The 15,241-nt window shown below is 44.3% G+C and overlaps 1 protein-coding gene across 1 annotated transcript; it reads left to right on the top strand.

Moving 5' to 3' along the window:
- Positions 1–11,649: 11,649 nt before the first annotated feature.
- LOC106613513 (transcription factor HES-1) lies at positions 11,650–13,635 on the top strand. Its single transcript, XM_014215858.3, has 4 exons — positions 11,650–12,034; positions 12,189–12,284; positions 12,415–12,502; positions 12,811–13,635. The coding sequence occupies exons 1-4, from the start codon at positions 11,894–11,896 to the stop codon at positions 13,320–13,322; spliced, it is 837 nt and encodes a 278-aa protein (XP_014071333.1). The 5' UTR covers positions 11,650–11,893; the 3' UTR covers positions 13,323–13,635.
- Positions 13,636–15,241: the final 1,606 nt, after the last annotated feature.

Consider the following 15,241-nt stretch of genomic DNA (forward strand, 5'->3'; position numbering starts at 1 on the left):
GGCATCACCGCGCATTGAATACCCATCAACGTGGAGGAGCTGGAGACTTGAAAGGGAGGCGCAAACAAACGGGATAAACACATTCCTGTGAAGAAGCCGGGTATAGAGGGGCGAGGGGCGAGGGGCGAGGGGGGGGGTGTTCAAGGAGCATTGTTGCCATTATGCAGGAGGGTTCCGAGTCTCTTCCCAGCGCCTCAGATCTTGCAGGCAGCAACCACTTGACCTTTCCAGCAACTAAAGGAATATGACAGGCGTGAAGCCGCCAAGAAAAAAAAGGAGAAAGCGAGAGCAAGAAACAAAAGCCACACAAAGTGCAGCCCGCCACCATAACAGTTAGTTTGCAATCAACGTCAGTCAACCCTCCCGTGGGGACAGTTTGATTTCCACTTTTCAAATTAGGTGTTTATTTCGGGCCTGATAATTGGGAGGCTAAACTGAGACGAGAAGGAAAAAAGTTGAAAAGGGAACAAAACTGAGGGAAAACAAAGGGGGGGGGGGGGGAGGGAATCAAGGAAAAAAATTGAATAATGTACTGGTGATGAAGAGGGAGTAGGGCTTGGGGGAGGTGGGGGGGGGCTGAGGTGAGGGGGCGAAAGGGGGGTGAGTTTCTTTAATGTTTCTGGCAGCGGACCAGCTGAGGTCTCAAGGTTATCCTGGCTTTGCAAACTCCCACGGGAAAGGTGGAACGAGAGGGGGGGGGGTGCAGGCCTGGACGGAGGGGTTGGAGGGAGGAAGGGAGAGAGGCGGCGGGAGGGGGCCTTCACATTTCTCCAGGAGGGAGGTTAATGCTCTGGGGGTGTAATCCTGAGGCCCATGCCTGATAAGGATGGTCTTGGCCCAGGTAGAAGAGGACGGGTACTAGAGAGAGAGAGACAGGACCCCCGTCCAGGGCCTCCCACCAGGCTTCATTTAGAGGGCGCGAGAGAGAGAGCGCTCTGCCTGGTCTGGTCTCTGGCCTACAATAGACAGGGATGGAAAGGGAACAATGGGGTTAGGTTAGGAAAGTGCCCTGTTGAGAACTGTGTGCTGATGGGCCATCGCTGGGCCCCAGAACTGACTTTGATTTCAATAGGCATGCATTAGGACAACTTCTTTATAACAGCGTATAAGAGCTTAATAGCAGGAAGGTATTTAAACACATTCGAAAGTAGTGATCAGAGAGAGATTATCTTGCACGATTTCATTGATCGATCTCATTACAAAATACAGGTCCTTCTTGCACCCCCCCCCCCCCCCCCCACACCACCACCCTATAGCGCTGAGGCGATCACTGGGGCTGAATGGAGCTCAATGAGATAGATCCTCATCGATACTATAGTGTGTTTGTTCACTAAAACAGGCCCTATATTAGCGATAACGATTGGCACAGAATTATGCCTGTCAGTTGAAAGAGGGGCCAGTGGTGCTCACCTCCTATCTACCGTCAGCAAAGGGGGCTCCTTGAAGAGGAAATTGAGAGTGTTTATGCACCTGTGATCCAATGTGCCCAGCTAGCTAGCTCTCCTCTCACCATAAACAAGCAACACCTCTGCTGCGATAGTCCAGTAAATAGTCTTTGGGTGAAGCTGTAGATGATTGAATGGATTTACGGCAGACGAGAGGGGTGAGCATTGTCAATGAAAGGGAAACTTGGGTTGTGTTCCAAATGGCACCCTGCTACCTATATAGTGGACTACTTTTGACTCGGTCTTGATGTTTATGTGGAGAAAACGTAATTATCCTACATGGCACTTGGAAAGCTTGAGCCATCTTCAGGATCCATCTTTTCCATTGGTACCAACGGACCAAGTTGTTCCCCTAAAGAAAAATGGATATCTTGATACCAATGGACCGATACCCTTAAAGTAACACCTACCGTATACCTTGATAGCAATGGATTGACTGCATATCTAATCAGACATCCATTTCACGGTTTGATGGTGATGATATACCAGATATCTTGTATCAGGAGAGATAACAGTCATCTTGATTACTCCACATTTGCATTTGGCTTTCTTACCAGTGGTAGTCTAGTATTCCCAATCCTCCCCCCAGGCCCTATAAGCAGGCAGGCAGGCGAGCAGAGCGGAGCAAACCCACAGACCGGCCCAACTCACCAGAGCCTCTCTCCAAACAACCGTATCACACACACACACACACTGTTTTACTCACCCTGAACCCTGACCCTAGTCGCTGCAGCCTCCCCCTCACATGCAAATACAGGCCCTGCTCCGAGAATCATCAGAGAGAGAGGGAAGGAGGGATGGAGAGAAGGAAGGATAGACCCCTGAAGGCAAAAAGGCGCTCCCCAGCCTCAGAAGCGAGAGAGTGCAGCAGCCAAGAGAGGCTCCAGTCCACACAGCCCAGCATGCGCATGGGGCTTTCAATGAAAACGCTTCTCTCTCTTAGCCAGCCAAACACACCGTGCTAGCGCCCATGTCTGCTGGGCTGACAGTGACCTGCACTGATCTTTGTGTCTATGTGTCTGTGTGTCTGTATGTGTGTGTGACTGACTGACTGACTGACTGAGTGCGAGCGAATCACTGCTTACCATTTTCCTTGCTCCCAGGCTCCTTCAGCTCTTTCCTCTACTGGTGCTGGGGTGTGGGTGTGTGTGTGTGTGTTCCTTAGCGCTACTGTGAGAGGGGAGGTGGGTGATGTCTGTATCTGGAGAGGCTCCAAAACCCCTTCTCTTCTCATCCCTCTGTCCTCTCCTCCCTGAATATTCTCTGTGCTTGAAGGATCTCTCAGTTCTCCTCTCCTTTCAGTCCCTGCTTTGATCCCCCTCTCTCTCTCTCTCTCTCTCTCTCTCTCTCTCTCTCTCTCGCTTGCTCTCTCTTGCTCTCAGCCTCAGCTTCCTCGCTCACAGCAGCCAAGCACAGGTCCTACTCCACTCCCACTGATAACAAACACAGACTCTCACACACACACACACACACACACACACACACACACACACACACACACACACACACACACACACACACACACACACACACACACACACACACACAGCACTTTTCTCAAAGTTCTCGGAGCGTTATACATTATGATACTGTATGGGAGTAACTCCCCCATCCCTTGTTCCTATCACCAAGGCTTGTTAGCCGACGCCACCGCTGCTCACCAATGGCTTACGCATTAAAGCATGAGCTGTCTGTGATAACAGGACAGATTATTTGTGAGCGCAATATCTCCCACTTTCACGCGCACTTTAGCCCCACAATCAACCCCTCTGATTGCATTATTGCTGTGTGGCGGTCCATGGTCGAGAGGCCTCAATAAAGATACAACCGTGGGAGGGAGGGAGTAGTGTATGAGAAAAAAAGGAAGAGAGAGAAAATGGGAGGGAGAAAGGGAAATATAGAGGGGAGAGAGAGGAGGGGGAGACAGAGGTGTGGAGAGACAGGGAGGAGAGGCTGGAGGGGAGATGGAAAGAGAAGAGGGGGAGGCAGAGAGAGAGGAGTTAGAGATATTGGGGGAATTCAAGGAGAGATTGGAGAGACTGAAGGGAAGGGGGAGAGAGGGGGGAAAGGTATGATGGAGAGAGAAGGGACAGGCCTAGTGTGGGTGGCTGTTTGGGGGACCCACTATGTTAATAAAGTTGTAACAAACAACTTTGTATATTATAAATAATGTCAAAGATAATTCATAAAAATCCAAATAACTTCACAGATCTTCATTGTGAAGGGTTTAAACACTGTTTCCCATGCTTGTTCAATGAACCATAAACAATTAATGAACATGCACCTGTGGAACGGTCATTAAGACAATAACAGCTTACAGATGGTAAGCAGGTAGCCTAGTGGTTAGAGTGTTGGGCCAGTAACTGAAAGGTTGGTGGATCGAATCCCCGAGCTGACAAGGTAAAAATCTGTCGTTCTGCCCCCGAACAAGGCAGTTAACCCACTGTTCCCTGGTAGGCCATCATTGTAAATAGAAATTTGTTCTTAACTGACTTGCCTAGTTAAATAAAGGAAAAATAAAAAATTAGGGTCACAGTTATGAAAACTTAGGACACTAAAGAGGCCTTTCTACTGACTGACACCAAAAGAAAGATGCCCAGGGTCCCTGCTCATCTGTGTGACCGTGCCTTAGGCATGCTGCAAGGAGGCATGAGAACTGCAGATGTGGCCGGGGAAATAAAATGCAACGTCCGTACTGTGAGACGCCTAAGACAGCACTACAGGGAGACAGGACGGAAAAGCTGATCGTCCTCGCAGTGGCAGACCACGTGTAACAACACCTGCACAGGATCGGTACATCCGAACATCACACCTGTGGGACATGTACAGGATGGCAACAATAGCTGCCCGAGTTACACCAGGAATGCACAATCCCTCCATCAGTGCTCAGACTGTACGCAATAGGCTGAGAGAGGCTGGACTGAGGGCTTGTAGGCCTGTTGTAAGGCAGGTCCTCACCAGACATCACTGGCAACAACGTCACCTATGGGGACAAACCCACCGTCGTTGGACCGGACAGGACTGGCAAAAAGTGCTCTTCACTGACGAGTCGTGGTTTTGTCTCACCAGGGGTGAAGGTCGGATTTGTGTTTATCGTCGAAGGAATGAGCTTTACACAGAGGCCTGTACTCTGGAGCGGGATCGATTTGGAGGTGGAGGGTCCGTCATGGTCTGGGGTGGTGTGTCACAGCATCATCGGACTGAGCTTGTTGTCATTGCAGGCAATCTCAACGCTGTGCGTTACAGGGCAGACATCCTCCTCCCTCATGTGGTACCGTTCCTGCAGGCTCATCCTGACATGACCCTCCAGCATGACAATGCCACCAGCCATACTGCTCGTTCTGTGCTTGATTTCCTGCAAGACAGGAATGTCAGTGTTCTGCCATGGCCAGCGAAGAGCCCGGATCTCAATCTCATTGAGCACGTCTGGGACCTGTTGGATCGGAGGGTGAGGGCTAGGGACATTCCCCCCAGAAATGTCTGGGAACTTGCAGGTGCCTTGGTGGAAGAGTGGGGTAACATCTCACAGCAAGAACTGGCAAATCTGGTGCAGTCCATGAGGAGGAGATGCACTGCAGTACTTAATGCAGCTGGTGGCCACACCAGATAATGACTGTTACTTTTGATTTTGACCCCCCCCCCCCTTTGTTCAGGGACACATTGTTCCATTTCTGTTAGTCACATGTCTGTGGAACTTGTTCAGTTTATGTCTCAGTTGTTGAATCTTGTTATGTTCATACAAATATTTACACATGTTAAGTTTGCTGAAAACAAACGCTGTTGACAGTGAGAGGACCTTTCTTTTTTTGCTGAGTTTATATATATCATTGATAGCCAAAGACATCCCGTCAATGACCATGTGTGAACAAAGCTTTTACAATAGCATCCATTTAGGGCTGTGACTCAAACGGTTTTCCCAGAGCTATTTAGTGATAGTGAAGTTGACACATCGCAGCAGGTAACACTCGTGGGACTGGAGGCGGTCAGGTGTAGCCGATGAACTCCGGGAGCCCTGAACTCCCGCGAAAAGGGAGGGACCGTGAGACCCAGGGCTACCTGAGCTCAATTCAGCATTCAAGACCTCTTGCAACATGAGCGTGAGAATGTAATTCAGGCAGAGAGAGTTTCAGAACCAACACTTTATTGTGTTCTTAACATCAATACAGTTGTTTAGGAACTCTGTCGGTGCCATTGTACAGGGCGAAATGACTCAGGTGTACGTCCAAGACAAATGGAGAGATGTTACTGTTGTTGACAGTAGCTATAGCCTAAGTAGATATGAAGAACTTATGGATATTATAGATAATCATTCTACTGTACTATTGGAGCTAGTAACATAAGCATTTCGCTGCACCTGCCATAACGCCTGCAGGTCTGTGTATGCCAGTGGTGTAGTGGTGCCAAGAGAACTATATACACTCAAAAAATGTCTAAGAATGTCCAAACGCCCCGCCCGGCGAAACAGTGACATACTCTGAATTACCTAAAATGATACATTTTTCTCAATCAGGCCAACCCAAGATGTACTGTGCAAGTACACTAATAGTAGGTCTACCATTGAAAGAGATAAATGTAAAAAAAAAAAAAAAAAAGTTTGTGATTTTTCCTAAATGTTTCAGATTTTAACTCTCAAAGTCACACCTTTTTAACAGGAAAACAACAAAAGTGTACGTTCTAAGTCCATAACAATGCATAAACCACATCCTGAGAAATGTAGATTTTTTTAGAGTAATTACCCGTTAGCAGTGTTTCTGTACCACATGAGTTGGTGTTTCCTAAAGAAATGGCTACTGGATTGATGCAAATAATCATGATATCATTCTGACAGGTAGGCCACTTTGTGGCTAGTGTGGTTGCGACCCATCATTCATGTTTTGAGCATCACCTGTTTGTAAAAAAATATATATACAGTACCAGTCAAAAGTTTGGACACACCTACTCATTCAAGGGTCTTTCTTTATTTTTACTATTTTCTACATTGTAGAATAATAGTGAAGACATCAAAACCATGAAATAACACATATGGAGTCATGTAGTAAGCAAAAAAGAGTTAAACAAATCAAAATATATTTTATATTTGAGATTCTTCAAAGTAGCAACCCTTTGAATTGGTGACAGCTTTGCACATGAGTTGAAGTGAAGGAAAATCAGCCAGCAAGTGCTCAGTATATGTGGGAACTCCTTCAAGACTGTTGCCTTGCAGCAATTCGACCATGGAGGCCTGATTCACGCAGTCTCCTCAGAACAGTTGATGTTGAGATTGTGCAGTCCTCATGAGAGCCAGTTTCATCATAGCTCTTGATGGTTTTTGCAACTGCACTTGAAGAAACTTTCAAAGTTCTTGAAATGTTCCGTATTGACTGACTTTCATGTCTTAAAGTAATGATGGACTGTCATTTCTCTTTGCTAATTTGAGCTGTTCTTGCCATAATATGAACTTGGTCTTTTACCAAATAGGGCTATCTTCTGTATACCACCCCTACCTTGTCACAACACAAATGGTTTGCTCAAACACATTAAGAAGGAAAGAAATTCTACAAATTAACTTCTAACAAGGCACACAAGTTAATTGAAATGCAGGTGACTACCTCATGAAGCTGGTTGAGAGAATGCCAAGAGTGTGCAAAGCTGTCATCAAGGCAAAGAGTGGCTACTTTCAAGAATCTCAAATATAAAATATATCTTTATTTGTTTAACACTTTTTGCTTACTACATGATTCCATATGTGTTATTTCATAGTTTTGATGTCTTCACTATTATTGTACAATGTAGAAAACAGTACAAATAAAGAATGAATAGGTGTGTCCAAACTTTTGACTGGTACTGTATATATTTTGTTGCCTGTTTTTCATGGTATTTTGGCATTATTACATGTCAGATATCAGTTTGTAAACACTGCAACAAAAAAAAATATATATATATATAAAGTTTTTATTTTCTTGAGTAAGGCAGTTCCAAAATGCAGGTGTTTCAGCCTAGCTCAGTGCTTTCTGTGGTGGTGGGGCAGCCAGCAGAAAATACGGAGCGTAGGGGTTGGTAATGTTCTCTAGTTGCGCCATGATTGGCTCAGTGTTCTGTCACTCAAGGGGACACTACTTCAACACAAAATCTACAGGGAGAGCTAGAAAGTTCAAGCCCCCTTGCTTGCTGCCATAGATTTACATTAGAAGTGCCCATCCAAGAAGACTCAAGGTCATTGGCCACAGATAAAATGACGTCAAATCACATTATATCTACCATAGCTTTGACTGGACTGATTATGTCAACATCATACTTTCAAAATCTTAACTAGCAAGCTAGACAAGCAGACATCTCCATGAATCACGTCCAAAATCTACCTGCAAATCCTTTTCAATCCTTGTCATATGAAGAGAAATTATAGATAAAACGTATCGGTGCTCATCGGCCATTGGACATAAACATTACATAACAAGTTTGAAATCGCAAATTCAACAATGAGTGGTTTGAAAGGAGTCAGTGGCTAACTGCAAGCGTTGTAAAGCAATCACTAGCCTGCTATTCAGTGGAGTGGGTGAATGGTCCAAGTCTGGGTTTAAGAGTCTCCTTTCCAAACATTCAACACCATGGGCCGGCAAAGTTTGAACACATTGGCCATGTGTCAATCCAGCATGACTTCTGCCTCGTTCAAAACAACTGGAAACTTGGATCTGGGAAATCTCAGACTTCAGTGAGTTCAAGACAACTGGGAACTCGAAAAAAACCAAGCTCCGACTGTGAAAATAAGTTTTGAACGGTCATCCAACTCGGAATTCCAAGTCGGGAACTCGTGCCTCTTTCTAGAGTTCCCAGTTGTCTTGAAAACACCATAAATCCAGAGAATGCCAGACTTTGATGACAAAATTTGATGACAAAATTTGCTCTCAAGGACTGATGCGTCACCTTCCAGTTCAAGTCAGCACAGCACAGCACAAGTTGAGTCCAAAAATGTCTTGTATGCTGCTGCATAAATGATGTCATATGCCAGGGAGATATGTATACGGTAGCTAAGAAAGTAATACTAAGTGTATGTTGTGTAGTAAGCTGTTAGTAGCCCATGTGCCTCACCCTAATAATTTGGTCTATTTTCCCCTCTTAATTTCGCCTACTGTTCTGACTTGCAGCCTATAGCCTGTTTTAGAGAAATGGAATCATTCAATATTGTAAGAGCTTTCATCGTCTGCTTTATATACCCCCTTTATTTATCCTACGGCTCTGACTTGTTGGACAGGGAGAATACTGTAAGAATGGCCCATGTTCTGAATTCTGTAGCTGTTCATTTCAAAAGTGCTGAACAAATAGTTATATTGACTACGTCCGTCCTAGCTCGCTCATTAATGTCTTAGTGGAAATTACGCATTGCCTCTTATCCACTCATCCCCTTATTCCATAGTTTGTGCATCTGAGTTGTCAGTAGAAACTACATTTGTTTTCGCAAGTCAGCCATATCAGCTATGTTTTTATAAAAGGCAGTAAATGGGGCTGAATGAACTGTTTCGCTGTCAGACAAGGTTCCACTGATAGCCAGGTGTAGCAGTGGTAAGGAGTCACTCCATGGTGCTGAAAAGAACGCTCTGCTGTTAGGACAGCTTTATGTAGGCCCTAACAGTTTGTGGGCACCGTTTGTCACCATTATAGTGCAACTGATGTATTGTTTAGTGTTGTGTTGTGCTTTTCTGGCATGTATACAATTGTTTATTTTATTTATTTATTTTTGCCCTACCAAGATTCACATGCTAAAATCACCACTGCTTAGGTCTATCAATCGCATCACTATATTTAAAAAATATATATTCCTTAATTGTTTGAAACCTGGACGTTTTACTTCATATTATGAGGCATGTCTTACCTTACTTGAAAGTAGCCTATAGCCAAAATCCCACCCTAGAAACGTGGAGTCAATTATTTTTATAAAGACTTACTCATAAGCTTTCTCCTGTTCTTTTTTGTCTTATGTGTTGTTGTTTTTTTACTTCCTTTCATTGTATCAACCAAAGGCATCATCCTAGTCATATTAGCAACCCATGATAGTTGCTGCATATTTAAATCCCATCTCTTTCTAAATTTGTAACGGATATTTCCATCTCTGTCCATGAAACCGCTGGCACATGCATTTTTAGAACGACGTTGCATTTATGCACAATTGCATTTTGGAACATTCACGCGAATGCCTACCACTGCGCTTAAAATGTGAAGAAATACTAGTTTATCAACATTTTAAGCTAAACATTCTGATCTGTTCCATCAGCCTTTTTAATTGAAACGGTGTATACCTCCACTACGCTACTTTGGTATGTATCAGTGGGGGTTGAGAAGTGAATATAAGCAATGCCCACGGAAAATAAGTGGGTGTATGTCGTATACCTGCGTATACCCCCCACTACACCACTGGTGTATGCAACTAATACACTTTGTTTTGACATGTTTTTATTTTTATTCACTGATTTTACACCATAATATTTAGACCCTTACCAAAAAAGGAATGCTTGCGCAATTACGCACAAAACCGAATTGCTTAAATTGGACACACTGTTGCCATATATTCCATCGAATTTAATGCGTATCATTTTCTTTAGGTACTTGTGAAAGTTTACAGCTGGAGTGCTCCTAGGCAACGCTCTCTGCTGAGTCTATCAAATTCTTGATCTTGCGGGCAGCCGCGAGCAACATCCCGCAGCAGCGCCTTCCCCACTCGCTTGCGCGCCACGTGTCGCGGGGTTCTGCAGCAGCTGGAGATCACGCCCGCACATCACACAACCAGGGGAGCCCGCTGAGGAGCGCGCACGCCCCGGGCTGACGGAGAGAGCAGAGCACACACAACCCCTGCCTTTCTGTCGTTATCGGCTGTATGCTATTATTATTGCATGGGGCACAGAACATAATTATTGTATAAAAGTTGAAAATATTGACTTTATTATTTTTAAACAGTGAGCCTGTATTTAAAAAAAAAAGATTAATAGTTTCTCAAGTGTAATAACTTGGGAATTTTAAAACTGTTAAAACTATCCGTGTGGGGAAATGATCCTAACAATTAAACGTACAGCTGGAGCGTGCGTCTGTCTCCCTGATAAGGATAAGGAAATGTAATTATGACCTGACATTCAATGCGTAGCCTAACTTCTGCCCGACCAAAGGCAATGCAGGCAATGCATCGCTCTAATCGTGTGCGCTCACTCAGAAATATCTCTGCTCTGGCTCGCATTCCGATAAGCCCGATCGAGCTCTCAGTAGGCGTGGTTTTCCCAGGCTTTTAAAACAGCAGCTGCTATTTACCTTCCCTGTAATGTAAACCACCACCGCCACCCCTAGCCCGGCAGCCAAACCTCAACCACTGCGCTCATAAAACATCCTGGCACGTGCTCCACATTCACAATAGCGCTCCGCATGCCGACAGATGTCAAAATGCCAAATTTGTACAGCGGTGGGGCGCATTAAAGAAATACTGCTCCAATCTTGACAGGTTAAAGTTGAGATGCTTTTTGGACTCGCGCAGTGCAAACTTGATCGAGGTTGTAGTTCTCAGCCTTGCTGCAACACAGGGCAATCTAAGAGGAGACAGCCAGGCTCTTTCCCCAAGTTTACGTCAAATGATATAAACTGTGACAATACTAGGTTATTACATTATAGCCTAACAAGCCTACTTAATTAGGACTGCACTGTAATTAAGAACTATACATTTGGTTTCTTGAACCATTGCATAAATTACCTAAACTATGCTATTGTTGGAATAGGCTATCTTCTGTGAATGTACACATTTACTGGCTTGTAGTCCACAAGTATGTGGAAGTATAATACAAGTAGCCTATGTGGAAAAGTGCATTGTTTGTATAGTACTATTGGGTGCTTTAGCCACTATTATCTTGTGTGGAGGTTTCCCCTCCTGTGCGTATCGCCCGAAAGTTGGGGATCAGCATGCCAAGTCAAGTCAGCCCTGCACTCTGTGCTGGTAGTCAGGGGCTCAAGTGTTAATATGTAAACGGAATGATTGAAGGCAGTCCCGGTTGTGCCCTAAACCCGGCCGCGCGCCATTGGCCACCCGCTCAAACGCCAAACAACCAATGGAAGAGCGCCGAACACGAGCCATCCTCCCCTCCGGCCGCGTGTCCCTCACGCTGATTGGTAGAAAGTTACTGTGGGAAAGAAAGTTTGGGAAGTTTCACACGAGCCGTTCGCGTGCAGTCCCAGATATAAATAAGACCAACACGAAGTGCCTTTACATTCTACTCAGACGCAGCGTCCGTTCGCAGACAGTGGTCTTTCGACTCCGTGACATAATTCAGCCTGCCGCTCTCTTTGGGGACAGTTGTCTCTCGCGCATAGGTGCACTACCACACAGAAAGGATTTTTTTGTTCCTCCGGAATTTGGAATTTTATAAGAGGGTACTGTGAAGAAGTGCCGACTGCTTGTCAATAACCACCAACAGTGGACTGTAATACCGAGTTTCCCGTGTATGTGTGGAAGGGATATTTCAGACGGACAGAAGATGCCTGCCGATATGATGGAAAAGAATTCATCCTCTCCGGTTGCTGCTACCCCAGCCAGCATGAACACGACACCTGATAAACCCAAGACGGCTTCCGAGCACAGGAAGGTTAGTAGTCGGTCAAAGCGTTTTACAAATGCCGATATTCTCTCCGTCTCTCCAAAAATGACGCACGGGCTGATAATATAGCGAAACATGAACCATTCATCCACCTTGAGCAAGCTTCATCATTCTAACATTTTCTTTTATTTGTTTTCTCTAGTCATCCAAACCTATCATGGAGAAAAGGAGAAGAGCCAGAATCAACGAAAGCTTGGGACAGTTGAAAACACTTATCCTGGATGCGCTCAAAAAAGATGTAAGTATTCTGTTATTACTCTCATAACAAATGGATTATCACCGTCACAATACTATATTCACTTTATTGAAAACAAATGCAAATTCCACGAGACAATCTTCAAGCCTAACAATGTGACTTCATTTTACAGAGCTCCAGACACTCAAAACTTGAAAAGGCAGACATCCTGGAGATGACGGTCAAACATCTCCGGAACCTCCAGAGAGCGCAAATGACTGGTAAGTGACTGTAGCTGCTCGGTGAATACCCGGGGTGATTTCTTCCAGACTTCCTTTCGCGGATTAGATCATGATAAGAAGGCGGTAGTCGGGTTACAGACTTGGCCCACATCCTCACTCCCGTATTGTCTCTGAATATAGCTATTGTATAGACTACTATATCCCAATAATAGCCAATTTAGGTTAGCCATTGGTGAGCCTTGGAATGTATATATTTTTAGTTTGAGCAATGTTCATGTTCGGAATTTAAATTTGTATCATTTTACTCGATACTCAGTGGTTTATAATTTTCTCTCTTTCTCCCAAAGCTGCTTTGAACACTGATCCCACCGTGCTGGGGAAATACAGAGCTGGATTCAGCGAGTGCACGAACGAAGTCACCCGGTTCCTATCCACCTGCGAGGGTGTTAACACCGAGGTCAGGACGCGGCTTCTCGGTCACTTGGCCAGTTGCATGACGCAGATCAACGCTATGAACTACCCCACACAGCACCAGATTTCAGCCGGGCCTCCCCACCCCTCTTTCGGCCAGTCCATGGTACAGATGCCCAACTCATCTCCTCAAGGCAACGTGATGCCCCTGCCCTGTAAAGGTGGCTCTCCCCAGAGCATGTCACCAGAAGCCACTAAAGTATACGGCGGTTTCCAGCTCGTACCTGCCACAGACGGACAATTCGCCTTCCTCATCCCCAACGCAGCTTTTGCACCCAACGGTCCAGTTATCCCCGTGTATGCGAACCAGGTCAACACGCCTGTTCCAGCGGCGGTGTCCCCCGGTGCACCGACAGGCAACTCGGACTCAGTTTGGCGACCCTGGTAGAGCAAAAAAAAGGACATATTGAAAATAATTTTCTAATGACACTCAGTTCGATCATTGTTCAATGTCACAAAACATTTGTTTTGATTTTGTTTTTGTACTTTCAATGCGTTAAGATGAAAAGATGCACTATATTTGTATAGCTTATGAGGGAGTGAAGTTCATATTGGAATGAGATTTGAATTGTTGAAGTCTTTTCACTGCATTTTATATTCGAGGTGTCTTTTTTTACTGTGTGATGCCAAAGATATGTTGAATGCCCTTGACGTAATTCTTCGTTTTGGAAGACAAATAAATTTGTAAAGATATTGAAAAACATCTGCAATGATTTTCTCAACAGAAACCTGATCACCAAATAATGGCCTACCTAATTCTTAACTTTTGTTTTGAGCTGTATAGCGAAGATACACTTGAGGATGATGTGTTATACATTCTATAAGAGAAAATGGCTATCATATTCTACCAATATTTTTTGCGCAAAAGTCATATTTGATATGGAGTTGTGCATAATTGGCAGACGAAAATCGTTTATATTCTGCTGCGCGCAAAACCCATGCACATTCAACCATGTGTAAACTAAACACAGGCACTTGTTGCTCCAGGAATGGATCACAATTTAGTCTTATGTTGCGTAAAAGTAGATAATTTCTCGCACCAACACTTGCTTACAAGTATCATTGACATTTTATACACAAAGAATTTGCGTAAAATGCCATCGCACAAAGACCGTTGCTTCTGGCTTCTTTCAACAAGAAACGTTCCTGATGTGAACCAGAGTTGACCAGGTGTATCCGAATCCAGGTGTTGCTCGGTGAGATGTGAGACTAGACAGGACAGGAAAGGAGAGGCGAGGAGAGGGGGAAACAACACGGAATATGTGTGAAATAATGAGGCCCTTTAGGCCTGAAGGGGATACCAGTTTGATAAAAAAATATATTCCTAAAAGTTACTTTCGATAACATTTCTCAAAGATCACATATATCCAAGATAATATGGAAGTTTTTGTCCTTGAATAATTGTATTTGTAGGCTAACTTTTAATACGTCTTAACATCTCTCCCGCTGTTAATGTCATAAGTGGCCAATGAACCTTGAATAAAAATGTATTTACATTTGTGTATCACCAACGAATGTTATTTTATCCACATAATCAAATGAGACTATTGTTGACAATATGTCAAGTATATGTGAGTCGACATTTTGAACAGGAAAGCCTGTTTTGAAGAGGCACGGCTCATTTTGCCTTTTGCAGCGGAGACAGCGAGTCTTCAAAGATTTTAGAAGCCACGTGCGCCATCTAGCAACACAGGAAGGAAGCGCAATCTGATTGCGGTAGTATTGATCAACGGTTACTACCAGAAATCAGCCACGTTAGTCCCTGTCGTATAAGCAAGTATATGGTCCTCACGTCTCGTGTAAAATGTTGACCTTGGTTGGAATGCAAGATATCAATACATAGACTATACTTATAATAGGGCTATATTATTATATTCACAGGACAACGGGTAATTTATGGTACACCAGCGTAGATGCATGGCAGAGACCTGATGAAAAAGATAAGGGAACCCTATGGTAAGTGCCTTACTCAATGAAGACACAATATAAGAACACTGCAAGGTAGATTACATTTGTTCATCTGGGATTTGATGTCAGTCGGCTGTACATGAAATGGACAGTAACCTCTTATGTGATCCCTAAACATTCTTACATTTCCCACAAAATATGCAGATCGAAATATAGTCTACATTTTTAAGTACTTCAAGTAGTGTTTTCAAAATAACCTTCAGTAGAGGCATTGTAACTAGTGTCCTGTCCAGGGAGTGTACTAGTACGTCAAGTTGCCTCACCCTACAGAATCAGAAGAAAGGCTATGGGCCGTTCTGACTCGGCTTACTTTACAGGCAATGTATTGGAATGTACTCT

Source organism: Salmo salar, chromosome 10 (genome assembly GCF_965601325.2).
Source record: "Salmo salar chromosome 10, fSalSal1, whole genome shotgun sequence".
Classification (NCBI taxonomy): Eukaryota; Metazoa; Chordata; class Actinopteri; order Salmoniformes; family Salmonidae; genus Salmo; species Salmo salar.

Excerpts from the sequence above, each read along its gene's own strand:
- LOC106613513 (XM_014215858.3), top strand. The coding sequence starts at position 11,894 with ATGTGTGGAAGGGATATTTCAGACGGACAGAAGATGCCTGCCGATATG. Across the intron at positions 12,035-12,188 it reads CGGCTTCCGAGCACAGGAAG|TCATCCAAACCTATCATGGA; the intron begins GTTAGTAGTCGG and ends TGTTTTCTCTAG. Across the intron at positions 12,285-12,414 it reads TGGATGCGCTCAAAAAAGAT|AGCTCCAGACACTCAAAACT; the intron begins GTAAGTATTCTG and ends TTCATTTTACAG.